The sequence below is a fragment of the Sceloporus occidentalis genome, unplaced genomic scaffold, assembly GCF_023333645.1.
Source record: "Sceloporus occidentalis isolate IW3139 unplaced genomic scaffold, rSceOcc1.0.p SCAF_4, whole genome shotgun sequence".
In the NCBI taxonomy this organism is placed as follows: domain Eukaryota; kingdom Metazoa; phylum Chordata; class Lepidosauria; order Squamata; family Phrynosomatidae; genus Sceloporus; species Sceloporus occidentalis.
In genome coordinates this window covers 160,705,343-160,726,513 of record NW_028316984.1, presented here as the reverse complement: position 1 = coordinate 160,726,513, position 21,171 = coordinate 160,705,343, and the positions used below count along the sequence as shown (strand labels likewise).

Genomic DNA, 21,171 nt, shown 5'->3' with positions numbered 1-21,171 from the left:
ACCGTATAAGACTACCCCCTCTTCCAACGCACATCAAATAAAAATTTAAAAAACATCAGATCTGATTTCTATATGGTAATTTAAATTCAAATGCTTATGACATGCAGGTACTTAGCAGGAAACCTTGTTGTACAGAAAGCCTGCTTGGATTGGTCAGTTCTCGCTGCCTGCCCAGTGCTCCCTGTCTCCAAGACTATCAGAGTGGTAGCTGCTTTAATACGTTCGATGCATATGGCGGGGATGCGGCCACGGCCGTTTTTGAGCTCCCCCCACATATGCAGTGACCGCAAATTCTCCAGTCCAGAAAGTACCTGACTTATAATATGACACCTGGCGTATAAGACGACCCCCGACTTTTGAGAAGATTTTCCTGGGTTAAAAAGTAGTCTTATATGCCAGAAAATACAGTATTTGTTTTAAATGGCACAATGATCTATGAATAGGTAGCTAGGGAAATGATGGGAAGGAATGATTCCAAGTTAGGGATCATTAAGTATGATAATGTTAAGCATGTCAATTGATATTGTAGTATAGTATGTTTATTTTATTATAAATAGTGAGTGCTGGTGGATGAGCAGGAGCATTTTCACTGTGATCACAGATGCAGAGGTTTTTTTTTCCTTCCCTCACTGTGAGTCCTGACAAAATGCACCTTTGCCACCTCTAACTTCTCTCAGACTGAGATTAGGAGCCTACACCCTTTTAAACAGTTCTGCAAGACATAGTGGTTTGAGTGCTGGACTATAACTCTAGAGACTAAGATTTGAACCCCAGTTGTCCATGAAATTCATTGGATGACCTTGCACAAGTCAGGGGAAGGCAATGGCAAAGCTCCTCTGAACAAATATTTCAAAGAAAAACCCATGATAAGTTTGCCTTAGGGTCACCAAAAGTGACACTAAGGCTAGTGTATCCACACAATGGCCACTATGGAATGGCCTATGGATCGAGTAGGAGGCTGCCAGCAGACTCATGAGACCACCGGAATGGCAGGGAAATACTGATTATATGCATCCACATGGGAAAGTGAACAGGGGCAGATGTGAAGACAAAGATAGCATCAGTAGTCATAGAAATAATGGTGGCTCTGTGAGGTCTTTGCATATAAATTTGTGGAGTTTAATAATGAGTCAGTCAGCAAAGGTTAATACAACTGACAGTTTGCAAACTTTTAGCAATCACAGCCTATATGGAATGCCCTCTGCCTGATGTTTACCAATTGTGCCCTCCCGTTCAACTCCCAATTCCACATCCCACAAGAGACATAGGGGAGTGGAGGGCTCAGTTTGGACAGCGGAGAAAGCTCTCTTGTATGAGCAGTTTTCTACTCCTGTACCTCTGGATCCAATCCATTGTTTTGGAAGTCAGTTGTGGTAGTGCTAAATGAAACATTTAAGGTTAATAGTCTGCCTGATCCAGTAATAGTGCTCTTGGGAGATTTTAAACATATTATCCCAGCACCAAAGTCTGGCTCAGTTTTGAATTGTTTGTCAGCTGCTAAAGTAGTGATGGCGTAGTTCTGCTGATCTCAGCACCAATAGATTTTACTGAGATATTTCTGTTCACATTAAATGGAAAGAATAAAAAGAAAAGAAAAATTGCCATGTAGTCATTAAATGGAATATTTTGGAAATGTTTTCACAGTTTATAAAGAAAATTCTGTGTTCTAGATAAGAAACTATGCATGTGACAGATGCCTGATTTTTGAAGAAATCTAGAAAGAAAAAATTCAATTGTAGCATTACCAAAGAGGAGGACATCAAGATATGGAATTGCCATAAATGGACCTGAGTATTTGTGTGGCATCTGTGGATTCTATATATTTCTAATAAATGTTTTGAAATAACAGGAGATCAAAATCTTGCTGATTCCAATGTAACCAAAGCCATGTGTGCTGCTGTAATCATTCAACAACTAGATCAAATAATTCTTTGCCTTTTGTTAGACTAATGAAAGTAAATAATTTTCTGTAACAAAATCTATACTCTATTTTTGTGTTCTAAATTCCACTATATTTACTTCCCAGTTTTTCACCTTTGAACAATACAAGAAATTACTAGGAAATGTTTCATTATCACCAGCATTGGTAAGTAAGAATATACATCGAGGGTTGTGATGGGTGGGTCTTCTTCCTGTAATCACTTTTAGGTTCATAGGGGAAGTAAAAAGACTTACTGCCAACAGAGATTCCTCCTATAGAAAAGGGAGAGAAGACAGGTTCAGAGAGATCTAAAAACAATGTGCGCTAATGGAAAATGTTTCTATTCATCTTTTTGGAAGAATAAAAATTCCTTCAACAACAACCCCTCCTAAATTTTGGACTGACATCTTCCTTCTCCTCCTTCTTTATACCCCATCTTTTCACAAAAACTGAAGTTCAAGCCAGCTACCTTCTGAGCTTTAAAATCTCATGCATATGTACAGGCTTCACTCTTGTTGGTCTGAGTCCCAGGGGGTTTTGTTTGTTTATTTCAATTATGGAGGAGAATGTGGGCCTTCCGATTCTTGGACAATATGCATCTCATGGGAACTTGGCCACCCAGATATCAGTCCATATAGCTGATTTCATGTTGTTACTAAAAAACAAATTGGAAGAGCGCACTAACAACAAATCCTGACCATCTGGAGTATAGATTTCTTGGTTAAATGAATTTAGGGTTGGAAGTCTTTCTGGATTTTGGCTCTTCCAGTGGAAGCTTTGTCACAAATACAGAAAGTATATTTTTGCTTGTCATATAAAGTAAGAGTCCTTCTAGTAGAATGTACATAATTAGCCCATGGAAGTGAAAGTCTGCATGAAATGAGATGTTTCTATGTACTGAATATATATGTATTGTATTCCTTTTTATTGCTGCATTTATCTCTGGATCTTAAAGGATCCCTTTCCCCTGTTTCCCTGACTCTCTTTTTGTGGACTTCTACATTTCCCAGACAACATGAGATAAATCCTTAAAGTTACCAAATATCTTTTTAACAGAGAAGGCACTAATTCTTCTTGCAGATGTACAGTACTAGGAGAAAACTCCTCAGTGTGGCTTGAATAAATAATACAATGTTTCCCCGAGCTTCATGGACTGCAGGATACTGGTCATGTTCTAAAACTATAATAGCAGGGGATGGCCGTGGCATTTCAAGAGATGTTCTGCGTGAAAATGCTGGTGGAGAACAAGATATGTACTTCCAAATCAAGGGAAATGGCTCTGGATCTCATTTTGGCAAATCACACCCCAAAATAATATTCTTATTTGTCCAGCAAGAGTCTGGGAAGTTACCTAAATGTTTAAAATATTTAATTGTTTAGTTTTTGTCATTACCATTTGGCTTTGCTCACTTTTTTATATTTTGCTTTCTAGTTACTTGTACAAGAGATCTATCCTTAAAAAAAAATAAAAAAATGACTCAAATTATGGTGGGAGAAGAATCCTTCAAACTGATCCCTTAAAGCAATGCTTCGTAAGCTGTTTTATATGCAATGTTTTTCCCCAACATACTTGGAAACTGCACTATATTTTTGCCCATTGGCTATAACTTTTTATTTCTTTCCTGGAAACTTGTTATGGACTAATACCCAATAGGCCACCAACTGGCATGGGTCCACAGACCACCATTGCCTTAAAGCATTTTAAGTAAAAATACATATTTTGCATTTTACACACACACACACACACACACACACACACACTGTTACCAGTAATTATGTTGCTTTCAAAACAAGTATCTTTATGCCCTCATTATCCCAAAAGTAGCATGTTAAAGGCAACATGTTTATTTATAATGTATTAATTCAACTCTCTAATGGCCTCTACAGCATCCACAAAAGTGCTGCATTATATTTAGCAAGAGAGATACTCAGGTGAGATGTTTTCTAGATTAGGAATCCCTACTGCAGAAGATGACTCCAACATGTAGTTTCATCCCTAAATCCATCCCTCATTTTATTTATGCCCCACCTTTCTCCCCTGCTAGGGCTCAATAGTTCCCATTGATGGATGGACTGTCACATAGGAAAGTCTGAATTGTATACACTGGGGATGGGGTACAAGTTTGGAATGGCAGACAGAGATCCAACCCAGAAGTCTCCTCCAGGTGAGATGATATTCCTGGCCATGGTCGCAACCCTGACCTCAGGGGTTTGGCCATGTCCCCTAATGTCATAGGCTCCAAGACCTAGATGGGTTCCATTGCCATCTTCCAAGCTAATTGTTGAGGAATTAGACTGACTTAATCTCTTCCTCCCTTAAGCCCAAACAGATGATTATCAAATCTGTCAGCATACATATTTGTCCAGTGGATTTTCATGTACAGTCATTTGTGAGGTACTGTACATAGAAATATCCAGCTCTTTCAGTCTCATCTTCACCAAGCACATCTCTGATGAAGGCAGAACTAAGAGAAATCCTTTCCCCAAAGATCTTAAAAGTCAGGCAGGTTCATAGGAGATACAGGCAGGATACAGACGGGCAGCTCCATGGTGCCTGTTTTTGCCCCTTGTCGGCGCCACGCAAACCACACCGTGCAGCACCCACACGCACCCTAAAAAGAAGCCGCCTAGAGTGGCTTATTTTTAGGAGTGCCATAATGGCACTTGCATGCGTTGATGACGATGCTTCCGGCGAACGGCATTTGGGAGCGCGGATGCCTGTGTGTCATCATCGCATGCCCCATTTATGGATGTCCAACCCTTCTGAGCCATAAAATACCCCCAAGATGGAGCTTTGCACCAGTCTGTATCGAGCCACAGTCTTTCAGATAGTCTGGACCCAAGCTGTATAATGCTTTAAAGGTCATGTGCGACACTTTGAATTGTGTCCTGGTAGCCAGTAAAGATTTTTCAATATGGAAGTTTGGGGTTCTTTGAAACTAGGCCCAGTCAAGAGGTACAAAGAGATGGCTGCAGTTCCAACTATTGATACTCTTGTGGAGAAAATGCTTGCTGGCGCTTGTTAAAATTCGTTATTGATACCTGTTTCAGAATAGTCACACACCAATCAATATTCATTTGTTCTCATGACAAGAAAAATAAAGCAGGGTAACATCTTGATTCTCTTTTTGTTTAATTTTTTGATGAATAATGTTATTGAAGATGATTTACAGCAGAGGTTCCCAAGCTGGGGGCCGCGACCCCTTTGGGGGTCACGCGACCCTTTCTTGGGGGTTGCCAGGTTGGGATTCCCCCTGCCTCCCCCTCCTCCCTTTTTCCCTGAGGGTGCCGGCGCTAACACCAGCAACCACAAGGAGAAAGGGCTGGGGTCGCCTCCTCCCCTTCCCTTCTCCTCGCGGGTGCCCTCGAAGGCACCCGTGAGGAGAAGGCGAGAGGGCTGGGACTACAAGCCCCAGCAACCTTTGCGACCGGAAGTCCCGCCCCTTCTTCCCCGGTGGCCTCCCTGATTGGTTGGGAGGCTGGAAAGGGGCAGGAGATCCAGCCGCAAAGCCCGCTGGGGCTTGTAGGCAGTCGAAAGTCCCGCCCCTTCCTCGCCTCCCAACCAATGAGGGAGGTCGCAGGCGGGACTTTTGCCCGGAATGGGGGTCATGGCCCAACAAAGATTGGGAACTGTTGATTTACAGGGTCCTTTGTCTCTGGCTAAAATCTCTCATCCCACAGAAAATTTATCTGGCATGGCTCTTACCTCAGTCATGCAGATAGGAATAACAGGTTTTTCTGAGGACACTGGTGGTGGTGGCTTCTTCTTTAAAAAATGTTTCTAACAGAATTACGACTAAAGTAATAATGTCTAGAAAATGGATGATAGATAAATATAAGGACTATAACTATTAGGAATCAAGGAAGTAGACTGAAGCCTATGAAAGCTCATGCTGCCAACTTCTTTCTTTCAGTTAGTCTCAACGGTGCTACAAGATCTCTACTTATTAGGGATCAAGTTTAATATAAAACCTGTGGAAGGGTACTAGGAAATTGTAAGATTCCAGGCCTTTAAAATGACAAGTGCCGTATTAACATTTGCTGTCTGAGGAAGGTCATGTACTTTACATGCCCATGCTCATATAATCAAATGCACACACAAATTTTTTAAGGAAAATTGTCCCACAAATGTTCTCTATGGTGCCAATGTTTAGGGGTACCAGTGATCTCTCAAAGCAAGAACCATTCCAGAAGTGTTTTCCAAGTTCTGATCCAGTACATCTGTGATGGTGCTGTGGGCTGGCATAGGCCTATAAACTATTAAAACTCCAAATCATTAAGGTTTACAGAATCTCGCTCCCTGGGTGGCTGAAGTTACAGCAGATGGAGGATGTACCAAAGTAGTTATTTGGATCAGCTTGTAAAGCTCATTGAGCACAGCTGGGTGTAGAAATGTCATTGTGTTAAATTGTGGGTTGCTCCCTGATGTGCTACAGTCTATGGATATTAAATACAGACAGAAAATGTATCTTGTAGGCATTCTGACATATATGTAAGGTACTATGATATACTGTCCTCTTTTCTGAAAGCAAATGCAAATGAATGGCTAAAACTGTATTTTTGAAATATAACACTTAGCTTTGTAAGAGAGGTATTTTTGGTGTATCTGATATCAAGATACATGATGATACCAGTTATATACACTAGTGTATCTGTGGTCATATATGAGGAGGTGGATTATACCTTGTATTGTCTATTATATTAAATTTCCAGAGGAGGAGTTTTGTCAGGATTTGTTTCTGCACAAACATTGAAGGTCACAAACTTAATCACTGTCAAACAAGCCATCACAGGTTTTCTCAAAAGTATTATTAAATACACTGGCTTTTATTCCAAGGTGTTAATGTATGGAATTTTATGAAGGGAAAGTTGACTAATGTTTCACAATCCATCCCTTCCTTTACACTGTAGCGATGTGTACATTGTGGAAAGCCCTGCAGAGGATCTTGAACAGGCATGAAGAAAGCACAGCCACAGACATCCTAGTACACCCAAGACCATTGTTTGTAGCCCATAGACCTTTTGTATGCCCTCCAATGTTCTTCTGAATTTCATTACAAATATAGGTTTCCATTCCTGGAAGTCTCTATAAAATGAAGTGTAGGCCCCTTTTTTGTCCCTCTCCCAAGACAAAATGGGAAGCAGACATACAGTCAGTTCTAGTTTTGATTTTACCTAACCCCATTTTGCAGACTGGTGAAGCCTATGCTGGATCCTGGAGTGGAAAATTGCCCCAGGTCATTGGAATGTCCCTAACCCTGATCTAGAAGCTCTCCTGAACAGTGGCATCACCACCCGCAGTGACACTCAGTGCAAAGGGGGGGGGGGGGCTTCTGAGCAATAAAAATCAGATTCATTCATACATGGTTGATAATTATTCTTTTTAAGAAACAACCAACAAAAACAATTCTGTTATTCTCATTCAGATATATTTTTGAAAAAGGGTTCAGCAGTGATATCGGCTCTTGCCAGTATCTACTGCCTCTAGGATTGGTTGACATCATTCTACAGCTGCTCAGCTTGTCTTCTCTATTCCCTTCTATTTCTAGTGACCTCACTAGCCCAAAACAGATGGGCCAAACAGAGTGGCTTCTGGCTGCTTTGAGGGCATGGCATTTAGATGATGCATGCCCCCAAAGCATCCAAAACCTGCTCTGAGGCCTCCTAAAGCAGCCCGAAACCACCAGTAAAAGGAATGGATTTAATCTGCTCCTGCCAGTGGCCCATTTGGGACTGCTGTGGCCCAATTCAGGAGCAGGCTGTGCAGTTGCCATGGTCCTGGAGCAATCATGGCCAGAACAGCTGGAGATTGCTCCTTCATGCCTATCTGCTTCACTCCCATGATTTCTTTCCATTTTTCAGTCTGTACTTTCTGAAGAATGTAATGGCTTGAGTATCATGGCTTCCATGATACTGGGGTACAGGGTTCAAATACCTGCTGAGCCATGGAAACCCAGTGGTGACCTTGAGCAAGTTACACTCTTTCAGACAAAGGCAAAGGCAAACTCCCTCTGAACAAATCTTGCCAAGGAAACCCCATGATAGGTTCACCTATCCACCTAAGTTGGAAATTACTTGAAGGCACACATAACTTTCTGAAAAACACAATACATGTGTCCTTCGTATCAGCAGTGGTTCAGTTCTGGATTCCCCTGCAGATTCCAAAAAATTCTTAATTCCCATTACCTTCAATGGATGCCAACATACATGTGGCCACATTAGTGCAGCTGCATAAATGGGCTGCCATTGATGATAATAGGGCTGGGCCATTCATGGATACTCCAATCCATGGATGGCTAATCCACTGATACAGAAGGCCAACTATAGAAAGAGTTGTGCTAAGGCAGTGTTAGAAAGGTTCATAACATGTTCAAAACACTGAGCACATTCTTCTTTGTTATATGAAAATCAAAAGCAAACAAAAGGAAGACACACATTCTGATCAAGGCTTACATTCAAATTTTGCTCCACATGAGGAGCTTGTCTCTGAACAAATGACTACATAGCTGGTGACAGCAAGAATAGCAGGTTTTTTGCATTGGTTGTAAGGATTTCCACTGTAACAGCATGCTTTATTGATCAAACCAAGAGTAAATGGCACCGCCCCCCGGCACCTCTTGTGTGATGCCTGGGAGAACAACAGTGATAGCAACAGCACCTGGAAGAAGACAGAACAGTCAGTTAATTTTTCTGTTTAAATCCACTAGTTTCTAAACAGCCCTAAATATTGCAACAGAAACATGCACTCATGTGCATATATAAAATTTGCCTATAGTATTACTAATTCCCTATTGACCCAAATATTTGCAATAATTCTTTATTTTATTTTATTTTATTTTATTTATGGTATTTATACCCTGCCCTTCAGCCCTAAAGGCTATCAGAGTGGCTTACAATTATTATTTTTAATTAGACAGTTCCCTGCCCTCAGGCTTACAATCTAAATGACACGACACAAAAGGAGAAGGGAATGGTGGTGGGAAAAGGGATGAGGTCCAGTAGTTATTCTCTCCCTCTGAGGCCTAGACCAAGGCAGATGGACTGGAGGGAGGGCTCTTCTTCTTTAGGCTAGCCTGAAATCTTGGACTGAAATTTAGACTGAAATCTTCTTTATCCTGCAAAAGAAAATAATCTTTTATCTCTGAGATAGTAGGCTTCTCCCCGACTTGATGTACCTAGGCAACAGACAATGGTCTAATAGGGTATGGGATATCTATGGGTGACTCTTATATCCCTGCCCAGTCTTTCTGCTATGCACAGAACAAGTGACTCATACATGAGAGTAATTGGCTTCCACCCAGTAGTTTTAAATACACCTAAATCTGTGTCACCAAAAAAAAAAAAAAAACCACAAAAAATTATTTCCATTTAACAGCTTTTAAAGTGATTTTACTATATTTCATTGCATTATATAAACACTTTGAATGTCATTTGCAGATTATTGATTGCTTTATTGTGCATATGTATCAAGTGGTTGTCATAGGTCATGTTATATGTCATGGTTGTTATATAGGTTGTTATAGGTAACATTATTACGAATATATTTCTCAAGCGTTTTCAGAAATGAAATTTGAATGGGGACATGCCAATTTTGTCCTTTTTTTCCCTTTGTAATAAATATATTACCTCATTAACCGGTTGTTTTATATTCTGCTTGTAAGTAATTTTAAGAGCTATCTTTGTGCTTAGATTATACTCATAATAATGTGTAAATTCTTCTTCACAGGCTAATACTCTCCTTAAATAGAATGTGGAAGGCATGCTCCCCCCACCCCCTGGTATACATTTCTTAAATCAGTCACAAAGCTTTCTTTCCAGCTGGAGAGAATGTGTTGTTGATAGGACTTTGACATTTTATTTTGAATATTTGGAATGTGGTTTGTGGCTTTTGTAATTTCTTCTGCATGAACTGTCAACATCTAATCAAGGACGAAAGCTGTTTAGTAATGGTATACTCCTGCACAAGGGTTGGTCTCTCCACTTTCATCGTATCAGTCAGCTTAATGCTCAACTTCAGAATGTGATGTGCGGGATGTTTTGCTGCAGTATGCTTGAGAACTGATTGATTTAACTCTTTTAGACATTTGCAGTTGCTGGTTTGGGATCTGGACTAACAGAAGCAGTTGTGGTTAACCCTTTTGAAGTAGTCAAGGTTAGCCTGCAGGCAAATCGGGATGCTTTCACAGAGGTATGGTAGCTGAAATATCTTTTTCAATAAGCTGTGAAACAGAAGAATTGGATAATATGTATAAAATTGAGACCTGAGCAACATGGGAGCTGGGAGGGAATCACGTGGGACAGTTTAAAATAACAATAGTCCCATTTTTATTGCCATTGGAAAATAGCTGGGGAAATAAATTTGATAGGGATTATGTGGTGGAAAATATCTATTTGGGAAAGGCTCACTTCTCTATTAAAGTCTGAAAATTGATTTCAAACTCTACAAACAGAGAAAACAGGACAGAGAATCATAGAAACATAGAGTTGGAAGAAACCACAGGGACCATCCGATCCAACCCCCTTCTGCCATACAGGAACACAGAATCAAAGCACCCCTGATAGATAGCCATCCAGCCTGAGTTTAAAAAGCTCCAAAGAAGGAGATTCCACCATACTCTGAGGGAGTGTGTTCCACTATCAAACAGCTCTTACTGTCAGGAAGTTCTTCCTAATGTTGAGTTGGAATCTCTTTTCCTGTAGTTTGAATCCATTGCTCTGGGTATCTCCCATGCAACAAAAGGGATTGAGTGGAGAAGGAATGGGATTATATGTCCACTGGCCATTCCCACCAGATCACAAACATTTTTGGAAGCTGTACACTATATCTGGGCAAATGTAGATAGGTTAAGGGTGGAGAAAAAGTGGCCAGATGCAAAAGGGGGCAGACCTCTGTTCATTTGATAGTTAAATAGAGGACATTTGAGCAAGTGTAGCTAGAATAATAAGTGCACATCTTGAAATTCTCTTTTCCACCCATCTATTACATGTATAGGAGCCCCATCTACTTCCAGTGGGACCACTTGGCACAATTTCACTTACTTCCTCATGTATTTATATCTACATGCATGTAGATGTCAATCTATGGGACTTCAGGGACTGGGGCTACTCATAGAAAGGTGTATCTCAGTTATAAATATAAATTTGTAATCAAATAAAATAATTTAAAGACAACTTTAACATCGGGGTAGTTATGAGGGGAGGCAAAATGAGGGAATTGCTGCCCCAATAACAATCCCCCCCCCCCCCCCCGGAATTACCCTAAAGTCTCCAAATTTCTATCATTGCAGAGAGTGAGACATTGAAAGTCATTCTTGCCTAGGACTCTTACACTCTGTTGTGTCTGGATTCTTTTGGTAGCTTTGTTTACCCCCCTTTTTAGATGCTTGCCTTGAATTTCTAAATACCATACAGGGATCATGTACAAGGTGAAAGGCAGGATAGTAATTAATTAATTATTTAAAATAAACTGAAGTGTTATGGTATTGCAATACTAGAAATTAGAGGACTGAAGGAAAATTTCATTGGGGGCAGAATTCCTGTGGGGTGGGGCAATACCTCCTCACCCCAGGGAAACATGAGAGACTCTCACACTGGGCAAGGGGGGAGCCAGGAGTAAAAGAATACGTCTGGCAAAGTCGCATAATCACGACTAAGATTTTCACACACATCACAATATGAGATGACTTATCCAGGGAAGAACAAGGAATGCTCCAGCAACAAACCATTCATGGAGAAGTCCCATGAATGGTTTGTTGCTGGAGCTTTCCTGGTTCTTCCCAGGATAAGTCCTCTCTGATCACAACATCGTCTGAAAATCTTCACCACGATCACCATGATTATCTTCACCGCGACTTTGCAGGAAAATGCCTTTTGAATCCCTGACTTACGCTCATGTGATAATCTCCATGGTTTAGATTGAAGTACTTAGACCAAAACATTAGTCCTATATCCAAATCTCTGCTTTAGTAGTAACCCAAACCTTGGCCTTTCCCAGTGGATTATTGGAGTTTTTCACGCTCTGAAGAATAGACCACTATGCTTTATCAGAAACTGTTTTTATTTTATTATTAATTTAAACTTTCAAGTACACATCTTAATAAAAAGAACACATATAAAACATTGACAATTAACACATGTAAACATACATATAAAACATAAAACTACAATATTTGTGTCAAGAATACATGAAAGAAGCATTATCACTAATCTGACTCGTGTTCCAATATGATCTTAAACAATATTCAGCATGTACTCAAAACAAAACTTCCTGTAACTTCAGTATCTCATTTCGCTCACCATGTTGATAAATTGGTTTATCATATTATACTAAAAAACATAAAGTAGCTAGTCAAAACTAAAAACACAAACTAAGACGAAAAGTTTTCCTAGCAAGTCTAGCTGTTACACTGATAGGTATTACTACAATTTTTTAAATATATTCATTAATTTACGATGAAAATACTGTGTCCACAAAGAAACTGTTTTTTAAAAAGAGTCCTTTATTTGAAAAGATGTTTATAGTGGAACATGCTGAAGACAACAGAAGTTGCTATCTGAGAAATATACACACCCAGCATCTTCTTGGGTGCATATTATTAATTCTGTAGATTTTTGGATCATAATTGTTCACAAACACTGGTCTATTCAGTCCCATCCACTGAAGCAGTGTTCTCATCTAAACTCTCCTTACACATTTCAGTTTTACAGTCCAATAGGTTTCTGTTGTCCAATGCTGAGATGCCAAACTAGACAAGGTAATAAATATGCTATTTGCATTTCAGAAGAAATCCGTTTTTGTATTAAGTGGTGGAGTCCCCCCTCACACTCATAAAGGAAGAACTAGATTGAGAAAAGAGAGTTTTTGCAGAACTGCATCAAGTAAAGGAAAGATTTTGAAAATGCATGTATTAGGGAAAATGGAATTGTTCACAAATTCTTCCGCAAACTTCAATCTCCCTTATCCAGAATTCTGAAATCTGAAATGCTCCAAAATCAAAAACTTTTTGCACGGATGTCTTAGACAGTGACATTTTGCTTTTTGATGGTTTAATGTACATAAACTTTGTTTCATGCACAAAATTATTTTTAAAATATTGTATATAAAATTAGCTTCAGAGTATGTATATAAAGTGTATATGAAACATACATGAATTTAGCATTTAGACTTGGGTACCATCTCCAAGATATTTCATTATGTATTTGCAAATATGCCCCAAAATCTGGAAAAAAAATCCAAAACACACAAGGTCCCAAGCATTTTGGATACTGGAGATTCAACCTGTAATGATAAACTGGTGCAGAAACAAGATGGAACAAACATAATATTGGAAATCCAAGAAGAAAGTTAAGAAGCATTGTATGTCACTTTGTCTCATTTAGGAAGACCCATGGTACACTTAAGGGTCAGAGAAACAGTCTTCTCTCTTAGAACTGTTCCACTAATAGCTAGAGAACAGGTAAGAAATAAAAACAGAGAAGCATATGGAATATGCTTATCCCCCCTTGCCCCCCCCCTTTCACAAATGGAATTATTCTCCTATTCTGTATTGGCCTTTTATCCAAGTCTTTTACATAAACAAACTTGGTCTTTAACTTCAGACATAACTGAATCTAAGAGGGTAAGATACGTCTTGACATGTTTGAATATGTTCAAGTGCTTTCTAAAGAAAAGGCAAACAGAAAACGGGGGGGGGGGATCTTCTCATTTAAATAAATGAGGTTTTATATCTTTTTTAATTTACAAGAAGGATCTGTTTGTGGAAAAAACAATTAGTGGGACACAGAAACCTATTTAAAAACATGTGGCGCACAGAGCAGTTTGAGCTGTAGCATTGTTGGTTAAATTTTCAAGGCAAGCAGAAGAGTCATGCAATTAAAATACATAATTTATGATAAACAAATGGGAAAGAATGAATGGATTAATAAAAATATGGAGTACAGTTGGCCCTTGGTATCCACAGATTCTTTGTGTATGGATTCAACCATCCATAGCTTGAAAATTTGTTTTAATAATTATAGTCAAAAATGCAAATGTTGATTTTACCATTTCATATAATGGACACCATTTTACTGTGCCACTGTATTTATTGGGACTTGAGCATCCATGGATTTTGGAATCCACGGGAGGTCCTGAAACCAAACTCCAATGAATACCAAGAGCCCACTATATTTGCTTTACCCCACTGAATTTTGTAAGATAAAGAGATCTATCCCAACTCTCTAGATCTACTAGCTGGAAGGAGTGAGGATGGGCAGAAGCAGTGGTAACTGGTGGCTGCCATGTCAGTAGGGTAGTTAGCAGTATGACCCCCATGTTTGCAGGAAATACTTTCCCAGACTTACCATAGATAGTGAAAATTGGAGGTAATAGCAAACCCTACATTTCTGGCAGAGGTTGGCCACAGAGTCACACTGGAGGACCTTCAGATCCCTAAAGACACCATATTTTTTTCAGACATTGGTAAGTGAAACCATTGGAACCAGTTCCACAGATAAAGGGGTCATACTGTATTCATTCCAAGTTTTAGTCTAAATTTTAAAGAAAGTGCTGGATCCTATCCTTAAAACAAATTTGGCAGCCTGAATAGCTCTTTAAAGTTCAGACTAAAACCCAGTGTGGATTCAGTCCTTCATTGTTATGGAAGCCACTAGCTACCACTGGCTGATAGTGTCCCTCAACAGAGCAGAAAAGCTCCATTGATGCAGAAGCTATCTGCTCCAACAATACCCACTATATCTGCAGAGCTCTCCACAGTCATAGATCTACTGCTGACGGTGTTTCTGTTAGCAGTGTGACCTCTAAATGGGACATCCCAGAAACCGTACCCTCCATTGTTTCTCAGATTACAACTAGGGCTGCATCTCCACTGCAGAAAAAATGCAGTTTGACAATGCTTTAACTGCCATGGCTCAATGCTATGGAATCCTAAGATTTCTAGTTTTGTGAGATGTTTGGCCTTCTCTGTCAAAAAGCTCTGGTGCCACAACAAACTACAAATCCCAGGATTCCATAGCATTGTGCCATGGCAGTTAAAATGATGTTAAACTGCATCATTTCTGCAGTTCAGATGCAGCTCATCTTCTTCGGAGCTGTCCCTGGGATGATGCTGTTCTTATTCTTTAAGGTGGCCCAGATCAGCTCTTCCAGTTTTTCCCCACGCTGTAGTGCAGGTGAAGACTTAAACTATGGCCAAGTCCAAGAACCACACCACCTACACAGCCAGTCTCACAAGAGTCCCAAAAATAACACTAAGAAAGCCAGGTCACATATATAGTATATGGATCTGTGAAAGGAGTCAGTCCTAGGTTCCTGATGAACATGTGCTTTGTAAAGAGAGAAAAAACTGGGGGGAAATGCAAGCCATTGATGTTAAAAATGGTGAGTAACCAGCACATCTATAAGCAACAAAAGGGACTGACTTGCTGGGAACCTGGCTGAAAGTTTTTCTTCCTATTCTTCATTTTCATTCAAGGTGAAACTTTTGTGTTAAAATAATAATAACTGAGTGTGGTGTGCAGACATTTTTTAAAAAGTAAGCCCAGACCATGCTTTATGATTCTGTCTGAGCATCACATTAAACAAGGTAATTGAAGCATCTAGTTAGGTTCTTATCACTTTTTGAGCATAATCTCATCAAGTTCTACAAAATTAGTTGCATGGTGGTGGTGGGGGGGGTGTTTTTCCTTTAAATCATTTCCAAACACAGTCAACCCTCCATACTCATGGATTATTTATTCATGGATTTAACTGTCCATGGCTTGAAAATATTCCAAAAATATATAAATTCCAAAAAGCAAACTTTGATTTTTGCCATTTTATATAAGGGACATCATTTTACTACCCATTATATATAATGGGACTTGAGCAGCCATGGATTTTGGTATTCATGGGGGGAGGGCAGTCCTGGAATCAAACCCCAGTGGATACCAAGCATCCACTGTACCTCTTTTTCTTGAGATCATTTTCAGCATAGTAAGATTACTTGACCTCTTTCCAGACCAGTTCCACAACAGCAGTCTAATATTATTGTTCTTTAAAAAAAAAAACAGTTTACTTTTGCACACTGAGTCATAAATACATGCTAAACACATGTAAATCAGGGTGAAACAAAATATTAAAAGAAAGCTCAGCTTGACAGTCACCTGAATAAGCATTCACCTGTTGGACTGGCTATTACAGGGATCATTTGGCTGTTTCTCCTGATCATTTTGCTGGCATTTTTGCAATGGAAACATATTAAACAAATAGGTATAGTGAAATTAGCACCGTTTATAGAGCTGTAGTCAAAATTGCCCTCATTTCCCTGTTTAAGCATCCTTGTGGAAGCTACGCTTTGCCTTTCTCATTAAGTATTTGATTACGCAAAGGTAACATTAGTGAAAAGCAAAGCTAAGTAAGCAAACAATTGGACAGCAAAATAAACTTTAATGTAAGGCTAAAGGCACAACAGTTAAAAGGTTAAAAGCAATCTTCCACCTTGATGTGTTGTTCCAGATTAGAGCAAAGTACAATAAAAATGATCACTCAGACTAAATACAAAGTCCCCCACCCCAAAAGTTCCTCCTACTTGAATTAGTTTACACAGATGGTCTATGGAAGAAGGGTCTAGAAGGTCTGGAATTCCTGGTTAGAAGAAAAATCTACATAGGAGAAGTGACATATTTCCTTCATCTTGTAATTCACGTATAACTTCAAAGCAATAGAGGAAACATTTTGCCCTGAAAACTTAATGTGGTTCAGCAAGGGTCAAAACCTGACCTGCCAGAGCCTCTCCACCATTCCCAACCTCTCTCCAAAGTGCTTTCTCCTCCCTTGAGTTATCTATAAGTGAATCCTCACAATTAACTCTGAACTGAGATATTGGGTACTGTTTCTGCCCCTGCCAGCTGGTGATTCCAGAGCAGGAAGTGTCCTAGGCTAGGCCTCAGCTGGCTCTTAGAAATGAAAGCTGAGATTGCTCTCCCTCCTGCGTCTCCACCCAAACGAAAAAGAAAGGGGGTAATCCTGCTACATCTCAGCACAAGTTCCCAGGGCACTGGTTCAGAGCAGCTCATTCCAGTGCCCTCCTCCTTATGAAAGGAAAAGCACGAGGAAGTAAAACAGAGCATACCAACTTGGCAATTCTAAGGGGATCATGGAGGCATTGGCTAAAACCATTTCATTCCCAACCCCCATAGGGAAGGGAGAATGGTGAGCCCAAAGCCTAGGTTCCCTACCAAAACACTAGCTGAAAAAGTTCTATCCAGCCTTTTGGCTTGGAACTTGCCAGTGTCCAGGTCTGTGGCCACACACCTGATGTCAGGGGTCATATCTTCTGGCTTCCTTTGACCTTTGTAGAGTTTGGGAGGTAGGGTTGTAGCCCTTCATTTCAGTTCCCTAAACAGTTTCCTACTGGCCTAAAGTGTGAAATTTTACAGTTCATGTAGTCAAGATAATCCTCTTTGACATTTCAGATTGTATGAATGAATTATGGAATATTCATTCCATATATTTCCAAATCCGTCCATACCTCTCTGCTTCTACTGCAAAGACTTTGGTCCATGCCCTAGTGGTCTCTCGACTTGACTACTGAAATCTTCTCTTGGCAGGGCTTCCTCTCTCTCACCTCCACCCATTGATTTCTGTTCAGCACTCAGCTGCTCGTATTATCTCACTCACTCGCCAGTATGACCATGTCTCCCCTCTGTTGTCATCCCTTCACTGGCTCCCCTTTCCCTTCTGCATTCGGTACAAGCTTCTCCTGCTCACCTTTAAAGCCCTGCATAGGCTGGCCCCTCCCTATCTCTCCGAACTACTTTCTCCCTATATCCCCACTCATTCCCTCCGTTCTGGTAGCCAAGGTCTCCTATCACAGCCCAGGATTTCCACTGCCTCATCCCGGATTCACCCCTTCTCGCTTGCCGCCCCTCACTCCTGGAACCTCCTCCCCTTACAAGCATGACTCAACACATCTCTAACCAGCTTCAAAGCCGAGTTAAAGACCATATTGTTTAGGGAAGCATTCCCAGGGAGTCTGTGATTGTGTCCTGGTTTTTCAGACGCTTGACTCAATAGTGGATATTGCTGTTTTAACTTGTTTTATATGATGTTTTTAATTTGTTGCTTTAACTTTTAGATTGTATGCCATAGGCAGGCTTTTATATTCTTGATTTTACTTGTTTTTGTACAGCGCCGTGTAGATTTATGGCGCTTTATAAATAAAGTTAATAATAATAATAATAATAATAATATCTTCAGTGTTAGTCCTACCCCCTCACACCACACCATTCCCATCCTTGCAGAGTTGAGCTTTAAATTAAAGGACAAAAGAAGGAGCTATGTGGATGGGACCAGACATCTAGCTAGTATGACTTCCTTTTCCCACAATGGACAACCAAATACCTGTGAAAAGTCCACAAGCAGGAAAGGACCACAATAGCAACCTCCTTTGTATTGCCTGCAACTAGAGTCATAGAGTCATATAGCTTTTGTGACTAATAATTACTGATGGTTTTATCCTTCATAAATTTGTCTCATCTGGTCTAATACAAAAATGGTGTGCATCACTACATCTGTTGCTACTCAGTGTCCTCAGTCATAGAGAAGTGGCAATAGAGCTTTTACTGAATGCACTTAGAAGCTTCCTTCAGACTTCTGTGAATTCCTGAATATCCTCTGACCAGATTGGAACAACAAAGTAAGACCTTTTCTGCATGGCCCCACTTCTCAGCACAACAACAACAATTTATTTCTTACCCCAGGGAACAATAACAGACCAACAAATACATACTATCAGTTAAAAATGCAACAGCAGTTAAAAGCACATATGAGTTTAAAAGAACAGACAAGACACCTATTTATTAAAACAATCCCCATTAAATAATTCATCATTTAAAATGTACAATTTAAAAATCATCTGGATAGACCTGGCCAGTCTTTAAAGCCATTTTAAATTCATACAGCATATTCAGCTGTCGAATCTCTTCCAGCAGGTTGTTCCAAAGAATAGGGGCAGCTGAAAATAATTTTCTGGCTGACAGTTGCCAAACTAGTCTGGACTGAATGGAGTAAATGACCCATAGAGGACCTGAGTGTATGGGGCAGATTATACAGGAGAAAGAGATTATTTAGGTTACTTGGAACCAAACCATGTAGGGCTTTAAAGTTTTCCTGAACAGAGAGATTGCCATTATCTATGGAGGCTCTCCTCATGAATTGAGAGCCTAGAAATTTTTTATTCTTAATGATTTGGAGAGACTTTATTGATAGAGAAGGCTCCCAGCTTCACAACTCTTGCCCTCCATGTGAAGAAACTGACAACAGAGATGGAAAGACTAACATATTTCCCTTCCTCACACATTTACTTGTGTCTCATGCACCTCTGTGTTGGTAGCTACTTGGTTCACATTGTGAAACAAGAGCCCAACTTTCTGGTGCACAAAGAAACAGAGGATTATCCAAATTAATTGTCACAGTAGTGGGAGACATTACTCATGCTTTATGTCTTCCTAAGCTGTTAAACAGGTGCATTCACAAGAAAACAAGACTGCCCTCTAGGCTTATCCATCCTTAGAGCTTTGTGATGTAGGAGCATTCCACCTTACTGGGAGCACCAGCAGCTGCTATGAGAGAGCTGTTTCAGTGCCCCATTTTTGTGCCAAAATATGTTCATCAACACAAAACAAAATAAATCACATGCATCTTTGTTCATGTACACAGGCATTTATATGGCCTTGGCAGTACTAAATTCTGAGGGGTGTGTGTGTGTGGGGGGGGGGGTCAGTATGTCTCATGGGTCCAACAGCACTTGTTTCTTCTTATAGAAATAACTACATGATACTGGTACATATATTAACATGTTGCATATGGTTTGGCCTTAGACTTGCTCTGTAGGCAAAAGGTCCTGGCTTCAATCCTTGACATCTCCAGTTGCAGCTGGAAATGTGTGACACAGTGGTGAGCTCCTGCCAGTCATTGTAAATAATACTGACATCGATGAACCAATGGTTAATCATAAAGCCTATGACAATGGAGATTATCAGATGGGGTGGGGTGGGGGGTGTAATGATAGGGGAAGGACATGGGCAAAGTGCCATGCTCCCGTCATTGCATGATCAGGTGAAGATTATCAGACACATGGCGCTTATCCCATGATTATCCCTTCAGTGAAGAGGAATTGTCCCATCACTTCAGTATGAATGGGTTATCCTGTTATTAAGAAATGCGGTTAAATGACAGGGCAATTCCTCTTTATTGACAGGATATTCATGGGATAATCACGACATCATCTGATAATCTTCTCAATCACACAATAAGGACAGGAGCATTGCGCTTCATCCCCGTCCTTCTCTTGTCATTACCCCTGTCTGATAATCTCCAATATAACAGTTGGGGCAATACTCATTGACAGTTGTCTAAGGGTGCACCTGTCCTTCAGAAATAAAGTGTAGTTCCATCCTATGGAATCGTGCGATATGTAGCTTTCTGAGGTCTTGTGGTGCCTTACAAAACAATAAAATCCCTGGATTTTGTAGGAGCCATGACAGTTAAAGTAGTGTCAAACTGCATGATTTCTACAGTGTAAATGCATCCCAAGAGAGATCATTGAGGAAAATAAGAACTCTGTGGTCAACATGTTTGATAACTGGCAGTGTTCAACATACAGTAAATACTTATGTGAATACGTCGGAGCCCTGGTGACGCAGAGGTTAAAGGCCTGTATTCAGCCATTCCCTCAAAACCATAAAATTGCGAGTTCAATACCAGCAAAGGGCTCAAGCTTGACTCAGGCTTGCATCCTTCCGAGGTCGCTAAAATGAGTACCCAGATTGTTGGGTGCAATTAGCTTACAGTTGTAAACCATTTAGACACTGTTAGTTCAGTATGAAGCGGTATATAAATGAAGCTATTTGTTTTGTTTTTCTGAATAGGCAAGTAATGCAACTAATCTCTTCTTATTAAAAAATAGTGATTGCAGATGGCCTCCATGTCAATGGGGCAGTCAATCTGTTTTGGGTTTTATATCATTTCTTTAAAGTTCAGACTGAAAACTGAAGTAGGTTCACCACCCTATTGACATGGAAGCTAACAGCCACCACTGTTTCTGCCCATTTCCCACTCCCTCCAGCTATCCACAAAAACAGTCTTAGCACTTTGATAGCACCATTGAAGTGTAGGTCAAACCCTGGGCTGGCCTTACTGCCCCAGACAAGGAAGCTAAAAGTTGCCACAGCTTAAAATGTAGCTAGCATTTTGGTAGATGTTGTACATC

The 21,171-nt window shown here is 40.1% G+C and overlaps 1 protein-coding gene across 1 annotated transcript in view; it reads left to right on the top strand.

Moving 5' to 3' along the window:
• The window catches only part of SLC25A21 (solute carrier family 25 member 21), a 355,660-nt gene that overhangs the window by 324,686 nt on the left and 9,803 nt on the right, over positions 1 to 21,171 (top strand). Inside the window, exons 5-6 of the mRNA XM_089523558.1 lie at positions 2,027 to 2,086; positions 10,002 to 10,109. Coding sequence (XP_089379684.1) covers positions 2,027 to 2,086; positions 10,002 to 10,109 — 168 coding nt within the window. The remainder of the gene's footprint in view (positions 1 to 2,026; positions 2,087 to 10,001; positions 10,110 to 21,171) is intronic.